Source organism: Amphiura filiformis, chromosome 11 (genome assembly GCF_039555335.1).
Source record: "Amphiura filiformis chromosome 11, Afil_fr2py, whole genome shotgun sequence".
NCBI classification, from domain to species: Eukaryota; Metazoa; Echinodermata; class Ophiuroidea; order Amphilepidida; family Amphiuridae; genus Amphiura; species Amphiura filiformis.
The window spans coordinates 34,073,441-34,092,348 of NC_092638.1; the positions used below are offsets into that span (position 1 = coordinate 34,073,441).

The 18,908-nt window shown below is 36.5% G+C and overlaps 1 protein-coding gene across 1 annotated transcript in view; it reads left to right on the forward strand.

Moving 5' to 3' along the window:
- The first annotated feature begins 6,505 nt into the window (after positions 1-6,505).
- Positions 6,506-18,908, forward strand: part of LOC140163650 (uncharacterized) — a 50,021-nt gene continuing 37,618 nt past the window's right edge. The window contains exons 1-3 of the mRNA XM_072186965.1: positions 6,506-6,616; positions 9,572-10,394; positions 15,592-15,844. Coding sequence (XP_072043066.1) covers positions 9,612-10,394; positions 15,592-15,844 — 1,036 coding nt within the window. The 5' untranslated portion in view covers positions 6,506-6,616; positions 9,572-9,611. The remainder of the gene's footprint in view (positions 6,617-9,571; positions 10,395-15,591; positions 15,845-18,908) is intronic.

The following is an 18,908-nucleotide window of genomic DNA, read 5'->3' on the forward strand; positions in this document are numbered from 1 at the left end:
GTGGAAATTAATGTTGAGAATTTGGTTGTACATAATACTTTGTTTGAAAAACTAATAAATGATCTCATCAAACAACCGTGAGTTAAGGGGTGGGGTATGAACGTTTGGACAGTATTTATTTTGGGACATGAGAGCACATCAGACATATCGAATTGCATTCTGAATACGAAGAATGTCATTCTGATATCAAATAATTTTGATTTTTTTTAAATTCGCAATTTAATACACATTTTATGGCAAATCATTAAAAATTGATATTTTTGATATTTAACAGTACTTGAAGTAAACTTTATAAATCTGATGATTTATACTTAGAGTGTATGTAGGTGGGATGAAAAGACGACGATCAATTGAAAATTTTGACCTTTCGTATTGAAGATATGGATTTTTTTTTCCCAAAACACCAAAAAAAATTAGGTGTTTTTGGGAAAAATCCATATCTTCAATATAAAAGGTCAAAATTTTCAATTGACTGTCGGCTTTTCCTCCTTGATACATACACTTTAAAAATATATTATTAGATTTATATAATTTACATCGAGGACTGTCATATATCAAAAATTTGAAAAATATCAAATTTTTATAATTTGTCATAAAATTTGTATTATATTGTGAATTTCAAAAAATAAAAATTATTTGATATCAGAAAGACATGCTTCGTATTCAGAATGCAATTTGATAGGTCCGAGGTGCTCTCATGTCCCACAAAAAATACTGTCGAAACGCAATAAACGCTCATTTTAGATCCCTTAATGCACTCCTTTGAAAGTGAATTGCACTTCTTCTTCACTATTTGCAGATTGACCGTCAATCTAAAACCCCGGGTTTTATTAAATGAAATAAATTTACAGCCTTTCCCTTCACTCATTTGTCTAATCACTGATGGGGGTAAGCTGTTAAAGGAACATCAACTCTTTGTTTAATTTAGTTTTATTTCGAAATTTAATTTGGCTCCCGTACACGTACAAGGGCACGAAAGTAAAGTTCTCGTATACATATACATACATACAAGGAATGCCGAAAATATCATTTGTATATATTTTACCATTAGAAACGCTGACTCTGTGAACCGTTTTTAAACATCAGCTCAAAACTTATCTAGTTGTGTTCTTTCAGGTGTAAGGATGCATAAAACATTGGTTCCACTGATATAGGGAAAAAAAGATCCCAAACCAAAAAGCACCCCTTAGCGCCATTTAATATAATAACCGGGCATAATAATTCAAACTGTAGCATTCATTCGTTTTCAATGAGATGCGGACAGACGAGTGGAATGGTTGAAAGTTTTAATAACAATACTTTTAAATAAAAACAATGTTTCTACTGTGGCGCAACGGTACGGGCTCTGTCTTGCAATGTAAATCAAACTTAAATCTTTAAAAATAAATCAAGCAAACTTTTCTTACCTGCTGGTCAATTTTTCTTTCATATTACTTCATTTCATATGAGAACTCGACACAAATTAAATTTAAAATACCTGAAATAATATTATAATATGCAAGGCACAAACGAAAGGTTGAAAATCTTCAAATTGCAAACAATGTTATGAGAGAGTGGTGAGGTGGTGCATCTCTCCTTCTGTTGATCCCCAGTGGGATGCTGGCACCCGTAATATCTTTAGAAAATTTTTACCGTTTTCCGGCTCCTTTGGAAAAATCCTGCCTATGCCACTGATTGGGAATGCAAGCTACAAATAGAACTGCATGCAACAACTTTTTCATAAGCCTCTTTCACATGTTATTTCATTAATCTACAGCTTATTACTTCACACCTATGATAATAACAGGATGCCTGGCCGTTATGACAGGTGTAATTGTGGCGTATTGTCACCAGCAAGATGGGAAATCAGAAGTCCCTAAGTGGGTTTGCATACTAGCTAAGAAGAGTCATTATCAAACGAAACCGGCAAACGACTCCAGCATTGACCAGAATAACACTGACAGTGATAATGAAGAAAATGGGAATTCCAATATGTGTGATACGAGTTATAGTCAAAAGCCAAGGACATTATGTTTAGATGAGACCAAAAAAGAGGATAACGTGGAAATTGAGAACACTGATACAAATGTATACAAATTAAAAAGTACAGGTACTAGAATGGGAAATACTACTAGCGTGTTTCTTACCAAATACAATGGACATTTGATTGATAATATTGTAACGTGGAAAGACATTGCCACTGCTATTAACCGCATCATGTTATCTGTTTGTCTATGTATCACGGTAGTTTCAAGTATTGTTATCGTCTTTTGTTTCATTTTTATGTCACGGGATCATTAAAGCGCAGGCAGGAAAAATCACGTTTTGTAATTTGATCTCTGTTATAGAAAGCCATGTGCATATGCGGCAAAATTAGCAAAACGATCCATGTGTACTGTCGATATTGTCGTATTTCAAGGAATCCCGAAAAACCTAAATAGATCTTATATACTTTACGTAAGCGCTTTTGTAATAATAATAATAATGTATGTATACACGGTTCCTCACAGTAAGTAAATGTGTGTATATCAAACCAAGTATTTGATTCGTTGTATATAATAAAATATGTATACTGTATACTTCACGGATCTCCACAGGCACGTTATTCCAAATGCGAGGAGCACCGACAGCAAAGGAAGAATCACCCGCCTTCTTGTGAGATCTCAGAGTGGACAGACGGGTGCAGTCGGCGTGAGAGCGGAGTCGGCGTCTAGCACCAAGGGGATCGTTATTTCTTTGTAAACAAAATAAGCTCTTCCAAATAAGGAGCTTCACCATGGAGACACCGTTTCTAGTTTCTAACCAAGGTTTCTAGTAAAAGCTGAACTATGATATTTAGCGTATACGTTTTTTGCAGTCGGAAAGTGTCCAGAAACTCTTCACTACAACGTCAAAGTCGTGAGCGGGTCAATTGATAATGATAAGATTGATTAAACATGTCAAATATAGCTCATTTACAACTGAACCTCGTTTTATTAATTCGCATCAGGTACCTCAGTTCTTACAAAAAGTAAATAAAAGACATAGATTTCGTCGAGGACGGACGTGTTTCTAATCAATCTCTATAGTTGGATTTGATTTACTTTATGTATTAAATATTCCTGTGAAGTTGCACTTCGCTTCGTGTCTCGAATACTATTTTAGTAGCATAATGTTAAAATACTGATTCTAAGATATGTCACTTTAAGGTTACACAAAGAAACGTATAAAAACGTATAATAGACGTATAAAGTTGTTTTCTAAAACAGAGTTTTCTCAGTAATCAAATATCGCAGCGAGGGAAATGTTGGTGCGTCGGCTCCATCTCACCTAAAATGTGAAATGATGCGGCCTTGGGGGTATTTTAAACTGCATTCTATCACCTGTTTTACACGTAGACAAAAGAATAATGACAGTGTACAACACAAAATAATCTAACATCGAATTTTAAGCGGCTTTAATCCACCCAATTGGGCAGTCACTACACCAGTTTGGTGCATGCGGGGACCCGTCATGGCCGACCAAATCCTGACCATGACTTGGCTCGTTGGATTCGTCTATAAAACCACACCGAGTGATTGTTTTCTTCTTTTTTGTATTGTACTACAAATCCATCAAAGAAATAATGTTGCCATTCAACAGAACCAATTACAGTACCGATTAAATTTTAAAAGCCCATTTTTGGGGGAACATTTTCGAGAAAGGAAATTGTTTACTTACCCCAAACGTTTATTGTATTTGGCTTTATAGACATCATTTGATTTCAGATGAATACTGACATTTAGCATTCATTTGAGCGCACTGCACAGAATCAAGAATTTATTCTTGTTTCATAGTTGAACCCCGAGTTGAACACGTACACCAGCTCACGTTAAAATCGAAACTCTTCGTAAAAAAATTTGTTACTAGCAACATAGGCCAAATTCCGTTGGTTTGCGAGCTAAGATCTATATTCCTTCACACAGTGTAGCTTACATACACGTTTCTGAATTCTCTCCAACCGGTCTTCCTGTGCTGAGCGAGACCTGCTTGCCATAAGGGGGCTGCGTTCTCTAACACTGGCGTCAAATAACCGTTGTAGACAGAGAGGATTTCACCTGCGTTGAGACATGCTTGTTTAATTTTACGTAACATGAACATTTTTTTAATTAGCTTTGGAGTGCATATTGTCTACATGACTTTGCCATTTTAAACCATATTGGATGATAACTCCCAGCAACTTGGATTTCTGGACTTATGTTAAGGAGTGTTCAGAGATGCGCAGATAAACATCCGGGGGATTGTTTTTACCAACGTATACACTCATGCCTTGGTATTTACTTGGATTCACCTTAAAGTTTGTTACTGACAGACCACTCATGCAGAGATTCCAAACACTGCTGTACCTCAGTGACGGCATCCACGGCTCTATTTTCACCATAAAAGTCGTCAATATACTTCCAAACCTTCATGCTGTTGTCATCAAATCCAGTAAGCGCACCATTGATCATGCCTAAAAAGGCATTAGGTCCAATAATAGTGCCCTGAGGTACACCACCATGTAATTCTATCCACTCAGGGTAAGTACTTTTGTATTTCACTCTTTGTTTCCACCCAGAAAAGAAGTCCACTGTACAAGAGAAACACCAAGTTTGAAAAGCTTTCAGACTGTGATCTTATGATCAATCAAGTCAAAAGCCTTAATCTGTTAGCACAATAGTGCCAATATTCTTGATTTCTCGGCCCTGACATCAAATGGTGATAGACATCAATAAGCCAGTGGGTGGTAAACAATCCCTTCTGGTTTAATTTGTCTTTGATGAACATGGGGATGAATCGCATCCACATGGGGAAGAATAGCACCCACAATCTATTTGTACACTCTTCCTTCAAAGACTTTCGTAAGAATGATTAAGCGTGATCTCGTGCGCTAGTTTGCAATGTTTGAATGGTTCTATATTCCAGTGTATGATGCGTAAGCCCCTTCCCCAAGTTATTTGTTTTTAACTTACTTATATATCTACATGTATGATGTTTTGGAAATGTTTAGTGTTAGTGCAAATACCATTATGAACATTGGTTTAGATGACTGATGTAACAAACAAAGATCGAGCGTTACATTAACCAGATGTAACAAAGCATTATGTTTATGTTTTATATTTAATATTATACTTTCTCCATCCAACTAACTCCGTGGCCCAGAGGTAAATACCTGCACTGCACTCATAAACAACGAAGTAACATATTGGTTTGAGTCTCATTGAAGCCTTTCGGATTGCATTCCAAATTATATTAGACGTTTGTCGGTAAATCATAATAGGTATACATTTAAATAAGAATTAAATGAGATCAAACTAAATATTACTAGCAGAAACGTCCCAACAAAAAGAGTACATACTGGAGAATGAACAAAAACGTTTAAATAAACAGGTGCCATATCGTATATCAAATGTGACCTCCCGAAAAAGTTCAATCTAATCAGGTTGAGACTTGTTCTATTCAAAAAATGCCAAAGAGGAACTCTCTTTAATATCAATATTGATTGTCAAAATAACCAAGCCACCTTTTGCACACAAATCCAAAATGTCATTTGTCATGGGTTGTAAACATAATCAAAGGCGCATTAGTGTTTTTGTCATTATTATTACCGACTTCCCTTTTTAACTTCTTTATTCCACAAGTACCTAAAGTAACTCGAATATCTGAACTTAATATTGACGTCAATACGCGAAAGTACTGTGACATGTCATTATTCTTACCGGCAGTTTATGTATATTTATATATATTTATGTATATATTTCATTTAGTGCATAGCTGATATGATAATTCGTTTCACATAGTAGACCTTTGCAGTAATACAAATTGTAATATCGTACAGGTGTTGATATCAATTAAGGGGCAGTCTGCCTTTGTGGTGTTAGAGACTGGAATCAATTAGTCCTTTTACTCTAAAGGGCTAGATCAAATATTGTACCATCCAAAAACGTAAAGGGCATTTCCTGAAGGACGTAAAAGTTTGTATCAACTGGCCGAAGTTGTGCCAGCTTGACCCAGGGATGGTGGTGGTGAGCCGTAATCCGCTCCTTTTATGGGTCGTTGTCGAGTTCCTACGGGAAGATAACTTCAAAGAAACAAATAAATAAGTTAAAGCTAATTAAACTATAAAAAGAGCATGGATATTGATCATTTAAAATGTGAATGCATAATAATATATCTCACAGACAGAAATTTAGAACATGGGTTTAAAAAAGATGAGCTTTTAGCAGGGTCATGGTTGGTGAAGTGGTAAAAACATTGAAATGATTAGAATTGTGGCTGGACGACCACTACTCTAAATTTGCTCGACTTATTAATATATTTATTTTTTCATCTTTCACCATTTCCAAAGCTTTTCATGTCCATAAAACTGAGTAGTAATTGAGTGCACTTTTCGTGTACTCAGATTGACGTGCAATATAATTTCTACTGCGTCAATGTAAATATCGTTTGTCAAGGAAAAGTTCCAAACAATTGAGAGACCTATGACCAACTTAGCTACACCTATCAAATTTAAATGTAATCTACTTCCTCCCCAGTACGTACAGAAGTTGCGAAGTTCTTCAGTGTGTGTGGTGCAGTGAGTACGGAGTGCAACTGAGTTACAACTATATTTGCGCACGTTTTTGATTTGCATTAATTGGTAAGTAGTAATAATTTAATATATTATAGTACCATGATCAGCTACAAATATTTCTATAAAACGTAAGTTAAATTTATTTTGTAGTATAAAATATGAGTCTAAATAAAAACTTACGTGAAAAAAATCTGTAAAACTTGTGGAGTTTGTGTGGTTAGGTGTAAGAGTCATTATGGACCCAACATTTTGTTTCACAATTGCGTTTGTTTTAAATTAAATGTGATTTGAAACTTACTCTGGAACTCTTTTAAAAATTACATTGACGTTTAAGTAAGAACAAAGAAGACCTTTGAAGTATATTAAGTCAAAGCAAAGGGATTTGCACATGGATATCCTCGTTATTGTCATTAGAAGTTATTAACCTATTTGCAGCATTACGTACAAAGATAATATTTGTAGATGACATTGTAAAGATTCCTTTATCAAAAAGCTTTCGTTTGAAATATTGTTCAAATTATATCGAAAAATACCGATATGTATTTTCTATTTGTAATTTCAATTTATTTATTATTATTACCGTGCAATAACAACATAAGTTTTTAAATATATGAAACCTTTACATAGCTGCATATAGATTCAGTCGTGGCAAAAGTTAGAAATATTTTCACCTTCTTGCCATATGTGTCTTACGCAAGACTTTAAATCAACCTGAAGAAAGAAGCGATATTCGCATGCTACAAACTGCTACCAGAACATCTTGTTGTTGTACTTTGATTTTCAATATCACTTGCCCGGATTATTTGGTACTAAGGACGCACCATTAGATATTATCGGGTGGGGGTGGCTAGGGAGTTAGGGTCAGGCGAAGTTGTCTTTTTCAATTTTAATGTATACCTTTTATACAGAGCTGGGTAGGGAAACAATTTTGTTACTCATCAGTGAGGCAAATTTTTTTTTTACCTATCAGTGAGGCAATTTTTTCTTCAAAAACTCCCTAGCCTCCCTGATAATATCTAATGGTGCGTCCCTAATGTGAATTTATGTGAATATTCCCATGGCGATTCACAGCAAGCTGCACAGCACAAGCATAGCAGTTACACATGGTTGCCTATACATAATTATCGCATTTTCGTATCCGGGAGTTCCTCTTTGTGGACAATCAAACTATTTGTTTTCATCAAATGTTCACCTAAGGTTAGCAATTATTTTAAACTGTTGTGATTTAGTACTTTACAGCATCTTGCGAATGGTAGTGAGCACAAATTGCATTGATCATTTCATAGCGAGTGTGTAGAAGAATGCGAATATCACAGACATACTTTTGTAGGTCCTGTGGTTCTTGAATTTTGTTGTAAAGAGGGCTGAAACAACAACACTTTTGTAAAACGTACATAACTCATTAACAACAATAAATCAAGCAAGTTTTCAAAGTATATGATTTGTAGAATTAACTTTTGCAAAACATCAAAGTGTTACTTTTCAATAATATATTGATTTAGATAATGAAAATCGATTGTTGTTTGTCTGCTTCGACCAACAATACCTAGTCTACCCTTAATAAACAAGCCACAAAAGGTCCCACTGTAGGGGCCACTATTCAAAACATGAATGAGCAATGTACATTTTGAAGCTAAATAGTAAAACAGTCAGCTTATGTTATACATAGAGCTAGATAATGTAGAAAACGTATTACACACAGGTGTGTTGACATTACAGCTTCTAGAGGACTATGACCTAATTAGTCATATCTAATGTGCAAAGTTTTACGCACTTCATGCAATTTGTTCGGGAAGAACCATAGGAGCACTGTACTTGCTCAGGGCGGCATGTCCTTGACATGTCGCTTTCTTAAAATATCACTATAAATATCCAATTTGATAAAAACGTCTCAAAATTTCCAAAAAAAAAAAAAAAATACACATTCGCACTCAACGGCCCGGTCATTACCTGGCGCCTTGATTTTGGAAACTCGTCGCTTCCCAGTTACCTGTATTTTAAGTGTGCCCCTATCAGAGCCATTAAAGGTAAAACTTCCTTAACCAGGGCAAAGACTAGGCTAAAACTGATTAGTTGTAACATTCCTCCTACATGTACCACATAGCAAGAAATCTTATTTCAGAAGATATCCTACCAGGCAGTTTATTTAGGACTTTACATTTTTATTCTGAGTATAAATTAATTTGAACATCACTGTCAGGCTGCACCCGGATGTCACCAGAATCAAATTGGATTAAATGGACATAAACATTTTATATTTATATGTGTTGGATCCTCTTTAAAGCCATATTATAACATTTGTCCTCTGATTTTGACTAATAAGATTGAAATATATAATCTAATAGACTATAATTCAATATAATTCGATTGAAATGATTTAATCCAATTTTGGATTTGTCCTTGATCACAACCGCATAATTTGATCTTTAATCTACTTTTTGTATAATATTCCATTTTCAGGGGCGCACCATTTGATTGGGGTGTGTGTGTGTGTGTGTGGGGGGGGGGGGGGTTAATTGGAGTTTTTGTAAGACGAACAATTTAGTGCACAAGAATGCAATTGAATACATGAATACAAAACCCACCCAAAGTCCATGGGAAGTGATTTTGAGAGAAAAACTTGCGTATCATTCTAATTCCTTAAGTTAGATTTACCTGGAATGTATAATGTTGATAAGCATTCTGCCATGTAATATAAACCACACACGTTCCCTTATTAAACCCATTTTTTTTCAAAAGTCACTCTCTAGCAATGAATGTGTTACAAGTGGACTGTTATACATACTGAATTTCAATCAATGTGTTACAAGACTCAAATCACGGAATTGGGTGGTTCTTTCATACATGCTATTTAGCACATGCTCAATAGACACAGATGACGAATTTGAGTTGTTCTTTCATACATATGACAGGCCTATGTATAGCAACAATTTCCCATGCTTAACTCAATTTGGCCAGCGTATGGACTTGGGTGGGTTTTGTATTCATATGTTCATTGTTTATGTTGTTTTTTCTTTGCAGAAATTGGACAATCAGGTAGAAGCCTAACCACTCTGTGACAATGGCATCTCCACTAAAGTGGAGATGCAACATATTCTGTACCATATTGATCATATTGATAACAGGTACATTCTCTGAGATTGGCCCACCCGTGCCGCCCTCCGTATATCATGTTGGAGGACCTATCACTGAACATGTTACCTGTCTCATAGATGGTAGCCCATATCTTGTAACAGAGAACATAGTGATCGAGCAAAATGCCAGCCTAACTATTAACCCTGGTGTTGAGCTGCAATTTGCCCAGAATGTCGGCATCGTAGCTCATGGTGTTTTGATAGCAAATGGAACAGCGGATCTACGGATTGTGTTGACTGCCAGCGAAAATGATTGGAATGGAATCGAGTGGACAGAACAGGCAAGCAACCAAGAAAATGGACCCTATCAGTCTATTCTTCGATTCACTGATATCATGAAGGCCGGCGCAGCAGGAGTAGCCGTAAGTGCGATAATGACGTCACCACTGTTTGAAAATGTCACCATTTTTGAGAGTTCAGGAGATGGTTTACGGCTTACTCGTATAGTCGACGAGGTGCAGATCATTGATAGCTTGATATCCAACAATAATGGCATTGGCGTGTCTGTAGCTACTATCAGCGATGGGAATCTGTTCATGGACGGAGTTGATGTCAGAGACAATACCCAACAAGGTGTCCTTTTTGAATGGGAGAGACCTTCAGGGGATACAACGACCTATGACTTTTGCTCTTTCGATAGAAGTGTTGACGACTTTGTCTATCTCCAACACGATGCTTCGTTCTATGGTGATCCGAATGAATGTGTTCAGGTCAGTATTGAGTTTTCATAATACGTTTGTGTTTGTGTAAGGGCGGTTATAAGCCGGGTCGCCAAAATCAGGCCAAGGTTAATAATCTAAATGAAAATTGATTGCCGTGATCTAAATGCGCGAGAAGTGTGTGAAAAGAAATCCCACTGGGCTATTCCAGTTAAAATCCATACACATGGCATGACCTTAATCTCCCACACAGGGGTTGTAGATATCAAATGGAGTCTCCCATTCAGGTAACCCCATTTTAAATTTGTGGGATCTCCCACAAATTTTAAATTTGGTTATCTGCACGGGAGACTCCATTTGATATCTACAACCCCTGTGTGGGAGATTAAGGTCATGCCATGTGTATGGATTTCAACTGGAATAGCCCATTACACCAAATGTAACTCATTTAAATAAATATTATTTTATACCAAACTTGGATCACTTGGTTACAAATTCGCATTATGTGGGAAATTGGCTAAAATAGTTTAACATACCAAAACATTTTATTAAAGTTTTTGCCTGTTAGCGATACAGTAACCTAGACCAGGGGCGTAGCCAGCTTTCTTGGTCAGGGGGGCAAAATAAAATTTTTGGGGCACAGACGAAAAAAAATTGCAGTTGCATCATACAATACATAGAGACTGTATGTCTTCGAGCTTCCCGAAAAGGGCCTTAGTGGGATGATGTGTGCGCGTAGCGCAAAAAAAATGGTATTTTACACTATTTTCGCCCATTATCCGGCTAAAAGGGCTTTATTGTTACAATTTGCGCGCGTAGCGCGGCAAATTTTGTATTTTACACTATTTTGGCCCTGAATTTTGCTAGAAAAGGGGCTCCTTGCCCTTTTCTTTTCAGTTGCCCTCCTGATTTTCTCTCTCATTTTTTGTCAGAGGGGCACTTTTTCTTTCATTTTTTGTCAGTGGGGGCACTCTGCCCCACCTGCCCCCCCGCTGGCTACGCTACTGACCTAGACCCAAACCGCTAAAAATAGTGCATTAGTCGAACGTGACCTAATAAGCCAACCGTATCAGGCCTACTGTTTAAAAGGTGTTAAATGTGTCGTTGACTGTTTTAATAATTAACAAAGTGTCATGAACATAATAAGCAAGAAACGCAGAGTCAATTAATTGAACAACAAAGTTTTGAGCTTAGTTTTGAATTGATCAATGGAGACAGCAGAACGAATGGTGAAAGGGATATTGTTCCAGAATAAAAGGGTGCTGCCACTGCCAAGGCCCGGTCACCATAGGAAGATGTTTTAAAGTGGTTTTCAAATGGATGTCACAGTAGAAATTACGTTAAAATATCACCCTAATATTTTCTTGACTAGGGTCAAATAAACGAGTCATATAAGGCAAGTGATATGGCAGGAACCATATTTTCCACAATTCCCATGTAACTAAAAAAGTGCAGTGCCCATCGTGATATTACTAAATTTATCATAACGGAAATTAAGACTCCAAAGATCCAAATGTTCCCATGGTTCAACTTAGTCGGCACTAATTCATGCGTGCTAAGCGTTGATTACGGTCTGCTGAATTTATATATTAGGTAAATAAGGGTATAATTAACCATGGGGTCTGCGCTAGTTCATTCGTGCAAAACAACGATTCATTTTCATATTAATAAAGTAATATGAAATAACATGTATTTAAGGAAGTATCTCGCCAAACAGTTTTATTAAGGTATAAATTTCAACTTGATTTTTAAAATATTCAAAAATGTAAAAGAAATTTGATAAAAAAACAACAACAAAAAACAAGTAAAAAAAGTCACGACGGTTCTTTCAACGCGATTAATTTTCACCACGAAAAAGTATCATTTTGAAAATATATAATAATAATGAACATTTCTAATGCGCACGCATCCGCAAAAGAAGCACCCATGGAGCAACAAGAGTTCGCTCGAGCAAAGATTAATTAAATCAAACAACAACATATATATGGTCGAATCCAACCAAAAGTGTCCACGGGCCAAAAATAAAAGTCCGAAATAAAAATGTCTCCACAATTTTTTCCTTTTGCCCATTGATTGATGACATATTGGCCTTATAGGAACCAAAAGTGCCATTACTAATCTTGAAAAATAAATCCAGGACGTGTGATAGTAAATGTGATATCAAAACCCAATGTTACCTACGAATACCACTAGGATGCTTTCACTATCGCAATACTAATCAACCTAAAACAAATGGAATATTCCCGTTAACGCTTTTTTCGTGTAATGTAGACCACACGGTGTCAGGAAAATGTTAGCTCAACCAGAAAATATTTGTTTTTATTTTTATAACGCGATCAATATGATCTTAGTCAATTTATGCTAGTTTATTTTTGAAAATGAAGTTTAGGTCAGTTTCTGTATTTTATTTATCAAATGAGTATGAATCAATTTACACATTGTATTAGAACGAGTAGGATATATGTTTTCAAGAATATTAGGAATTATACGCATACACCTAACGCTTTATACAATGAAAAGGTGAAGAAACCCGGGTATTCGTAGGTAACATGAGCGATTTAACAATATCTATATTGAGTTTAGAGGTTTAAATTTTGCTATTATGGTAATGAATTAATGAAATGGTAGTTTTTAGATCTCTTTCAGATGGTACGTCCAAATGAATAAATGCTATTACCTTAGATCAAAAAATTTCGATGCTTTTAGCAAGATTTTGACCACTTCATGTTGATATACAAGTAGTTAATCAGCAATTTTACATAATAAATAATTGTTGAATGAATCCGTATATGGGTAATAATAGTGTCCTGGGGTACCGCTTAAAGTTTCTGACAATTAATTTCCATTGGTAGAGACACTTCATTACACATGTCATGTATTATGCTGTATTCGTAACATTTCAGTATTTGTAGGTAAGAATTTGGAGGTAAAGCACTTTGAAATTATTATTTTTTTATGTGCGTTTATTGATACTTTAGACCCTATCATGTATTAATAATGTCGGTTCACAGCGGTTGAAAGAGGATTGAAGTAAGAAACAAAGGCACTAAAGTGACTTTAATTTGCTTAATTGCACACAAATCGCTTAAAACCGTTATTGCAGACTTGTGAAGTCCATCTTGGAGTCAGTTACGTCTTGTGGCCTTTCGTTTGAGGGCAACTACAATTAACTTTATACCAGGGTCCATCAATGTGTTGTCTAGATCATGAGACAATGAGAATAGTCGTTTTTTCCATGGTATTCGTAGGTAACCTTAGCGAAAACGTCAAAAGTTACCTTCGAATAAATCAATTTGGACACAAAGTACTCAGAAACCAGAAGGTCGGTAAACATTTAAAATGAAGCACACATGACAGTTGACAAATCCAAGTATTTATCCCTTCTAATCTTCTTTGAATCTGATTTTTCTTTCAAATGAGCAGACCGTCGTCTATTTCAGTACATATTTTTCACCAATTAAGCCGTATTCAGTTTTGCATGGTGGGCATGTATGTGAATTCGCAACTTTCATTGACATATGATTTGATAGCAAACATACAGGCCTTTGTTATGTACCAATATGGGCATTGGCATGAATGGCGGTGTTTCACAATACTGTCATAATGTCAAATTGTATTCGTAGGTAACATTCGGTTACCGAAATTTACCTACGAATACTTGCTTTTGTTGTTGACATCTCAGAAATATTTAAACGCAGGCTATTGAAACTGCGTAGAAATAAAGAGTGTATTACCCTGCACCTATTGCTTAACTATTGTTTACTATTCTCTCACTTTGTGGAAATGGCACAGCTTTTAACATGTATTCGGAGGTAATGCATATTTTTTACCAAACCTACCTTTGTGCCATTTAGAATTTCTGGCAGCTAAACACAATAATAAAGATGTCCGAATGCAATGCATTTCAGTATTGGACATACCAAAGCTTGTATCAATTGCGTATTTATTAGTGATTTTCATTTTTTTAAGATATATCTAGTGCTATGAAAAATTGTATTCGTAGGTAATGTAAAAAAATACCACTCAAAAAATTATCAAAAAAAATTCATAATTATGTACAAATATGTGAAAAATTGAACAGGCAATCTTTGAATACACACCTTTCATGAAATCAATTTAGATTCAATCCAATGACTTCTTTTCATAACTGATTTATATGTTTTTAAAAATACTTTAAGAAATATTTTGAAAAAATGGGTAAAAATAGCATGTTTTGGGGTCTCTGTGTCTAAGTTTTTCACAGAAGGGGTCTTATTATATATGGCGCGAAGCGTATCATCAAGGCGAATAAACAAAACAAAAAAAGGAATGCCAATTGATTAATACTTTTAAGTCATGGCCCTGAACATGCCGTGTACACTTTTCGTTGGATTCGACCATATATGAAAACAAGAAATAGATAAACAAGAACTTAATCATAAGCCATATTCATAAGGTGAGCTTTAAGACATGATTTAAATGATTCAAGAGAAGAACAAGCACGGATATGATGAGGTAGAGAGTTCCACAGACGAGGAGCTGCCACCGTAAATGATCTATCAGACTATCCCCCATGTTTATACACGTTGTGGTCCTTAAGAACTCGGTCACTCACCTCTGCACGGTATTTTTTGTGGGATCTAAAAGCACGTCGCGAGTATTATATCGCGAATTTCAACAAATCTAAATAATTTCATATCAGAAGAACATTCCTTGTATTCAAAATGCAATTTGGTGTGTCTGATGTGCTCCCAGCCCCCACATCCCCATAAACAAACATTCAAAGGTGGGTGACCGACCGCTTAATTTGCCAACATATTAGGGTGTTTTTTACAATAATAATATTAGGGAAGCATTGAAAAACAATTAATTTTTAGCGGCATGTTAGCCCTGTTTTAAAATCAGGCCGAGATAACAGTGTTCGTATAGAGACCACTAAAAAAACCTGTATAGGCGCCTTCCTTTTTACCACATTTGGGTCACATGCATTTGGATTACAAAAGGGCCGCACGCCGTATGCACAATCGTTGGTTTAGTATTACAGAATCATGCCTTTATGTGCACTGGCCCATCAAATACCAAAATGTACTTAAATTTTGGGGAAAAATAGTCTAAAAAATTGAAACAATTTCGTGCGCAAATGTCCCAATAAAACCGGCACAAAATATGCTCGTCCTGCACACCCAGCTTTAATACTACTGCCGCTGATTGTACTGGTGATTGTACTTTTAATGATTTTTGGTGTTCTTTTTTATATCAAATTTTGTAGGTGATCCAATCAGCTCCTGGAACAACTATTACGACTTATCTAGTGTCCAATACTGCTAGTAGCAGCAATTCAAGAGTAGAGTTTTGGAATAGCGATTCTTCAACATCATCACAGTTTCTAGCCACCGTGTTTCCTTTTAGGGATATCGAGGGAGAGTTGGTAACATCAACAACGAATAGCATGAGAATCAGGGCTTCACGCGTCAATACCGCGTACAGAATTCGCTTCACCATGTTTATTAGAATAAACAAAGGTAATTAGTGTATCTCCAATATGTTCATATGATACGATAATGGCATATTTAATCATTGCTGTAATACTAAAAGCTATTTAATAAGACATCTACAATCAATAATCCGCTTGTCAGATATTGTACAATCTTGAATATAAGTAGCAAACAAATTTTAAGCGCCTTTGAATAAAAAAAACGGTTCTTTTTTTGTAGGACGTTACCTTTATTCCCCCGAAGTAAGCGATTCCTTATGACAAGCCGCTCGCCCTTCTAAAAACGAAGTCAAACGTATCACAAGCAACAGTACACATATTGACTAGAGCAATAGAGGTTATCCACTTCACTCATGTGTGACTTCTAACAAAAGGCGCTGATTCCCGTAGTATTCCTCATTCAAAGCAATTCAATGCACGACCTCGGAGTTACCTGCATGACTTTGGCGGGTTATTTTGAAACAGTCATGGTTGCACATGCAGGTACTTCTTTTGAAAGTCCTAAACAAGGTATAGCAGTCGTTGATAGGATATGCAGCTTATAGAACACGAATAACCTCTATTGAAAAAAAAGGTAGCTGCCCTAAAATACTTTTGTTCAATAGAAGAAATCCTAATGGGACAATTATTGGTATGTCAATAAAAGCATTGTTATTTAATATTTAACCGACACACTTTTCAATATTTCACATGTGAAATGCACCTAAATATTATTGTGAAGAAAAAAAGATTACATATAGATCTTGTTGGCAAAGCCCAAATTATTTCGACAATCTTCCCAAAATCAACAGACAGTGATTGTCAGTCAGAATTGTTGGACAATAATATGCTACGCAAAATGGACAAAACAAAACCCAACATTTTTAAAGATGCTCTCTCTATTGTCATGATTGTATTGCTGAACTGGTGAGTTAGTCCATTGTCTGCGACCGATCCCGTGTGTGTGGGAGGTCCCGCAAATTAGGGAACGTTAACGTGTACTTAACGAGTCACGATGAAATTTGTAACGGGTGATATTCCAACATTTGGACTTCCACATCATTTAAAGTGTACTACCATGCAACGTGTACTTTTAACTTGTAGTTTAGTTTATAGCCATGTTTAATGTGGAGATAAAGCAGCTTCCATTAGCTTTTAACGAGTGCTGACTCCAACGTGGTACGCTGTGTACCCGTTTGAATTTGGAGACGCTCCCTTACTCTTCCTATTCTTAATGTAGTAGACCATGAGCCTTTTGAGGGTAGACTTTGTGCAACTCGGTATTTTTAAAATGATTTTGTTTTTAATATCATAAGGACAACTACTTGTCTGCTACATAACTGTGAAGAGTAACTTAGTGGACCTCTCACGCACACAGGATCGGCCTCAGACAATATGTACTAAGGTGTAAATTGTCTTCTGCCTGGTTGTTTATGGGTAGACCCAAACCAAAGGTTGGAATGTCGTTGATGATTTAGCTGTTGGATATTACATTCAAAATAATGTTGCTGGTTATTACATTTCAATTTTCACGTCTGATACCATCATACATCTGCACTTAATTGAGATGTTGGGCTGACACCTGACTCAAAGATTTACAACCAAAGGGCAAACGCGTAAACGTAGTGTACAGTTTAGTGCGTGGTGAAGCCGATTGCTTATACGGTATATAGTGAAATTAAACAAGCCATGAAAACCAGGATTAAACAACACAGGGAGCACAGCGCCATCTCGGACCGGAAGCAAATCCGTTTTAAAAATTCGCGCACGTTCTATCTGTCTTGCGGACGCATCCGAGAAACAGTTTACAATTCTTTTCCAGGAATCTCTATCAGCCATCAGATTTGGAATGTCATTAATTTCTTGATTGGCGTCCCTTGCCACACAGTCAATGTAGTTGAATGGTCTTCTTCCTCTACATGTTCGTGGAAGCCTCATACAGATGACATCTGAAATTATTTGGTCTGTTGCTCGGTAGCAGTGGCCTGCAAATCTGGATCGCCCTTGAGCAAGGATGGAGGACACCTGTGGAACATCATCGTAGATCTCTGCTTTGGTTTTATGTTCACGCCAGGATATATTTCGAACCCTCATCAACAGCCGGGTGTAGGTACCATCAAGACGATCCTGATAATCTTTCTTCATTGTCCAGGTCTCACTTCCATATAAGAGGATACTCTCTATGCAGGCTCTAAAGAAGGCAAGCTTGGTATTTCTTGATATGTTGGACTGCCAGATGGTGTGCAGCTTGTTGCAAGCTTTCCGCGCACGTTACCAGCCCAGTATGAATGGCCAAATGGACCAAAAACATGTAAGATTATACGTGTGACCTTGGCCTTACAAGTGTAAGATTGCATCTTATACGTGGAAGATTTCATCTTATTCACTCGGTCGGACATCCGGGGACATTGTCCCCCTCGTCTCCTTTGTACAAGCGCGCGCATAGCAACCAGCTCGAGAAAGGGGAACTGCACATGCGTACACTGGTTTTACAAGGCCATTTCCTCTTTGTGACGTCAGCCCGACCAAGAGAATACGTCTTAAAATCTAGCCGAATGCTGAAATTGACGAATGAAAAAATAAGAAATCCCAAACGACGAACGAATCTTCTTACGTGTAACCATTTTTGACCAATGAAATCTCGACGTGCAAACCATGGTATATCTTATACGGGTAAGAATTGTTTTTAGTGATGGACGGTATGCCAATTTGACTGGCACGAACGAGCGCCGAAATAATCTCAAATAAAATATCGATATACCCTGGTCATTTTCGTAAGCGTAATCATTTACTTTCACTTCGTAACTAATCGTAATTCATTAGCTATCCAGAAAATGAGCAAACAAAGTCAGATTAAAAGGACCAACAATCGGAAGTGTCTAGAGTGTCTAGAGTAAGACTATACAAAGCATATGCGAACAATGTATACAATTTGTCCGTGGAGCGCTCAGACACATGGTATATTGTGTTTGAAAATACCCCCTCTACGATTGACAATGACGACCTCTCCTCGGTACACACCCAAAAACATCGTCCATCACTAAAATTTAAATCTTACAAGTCTAAGACGTGTAAGATACAATCTTACACGCATTAGATAGAGCCTTAACACA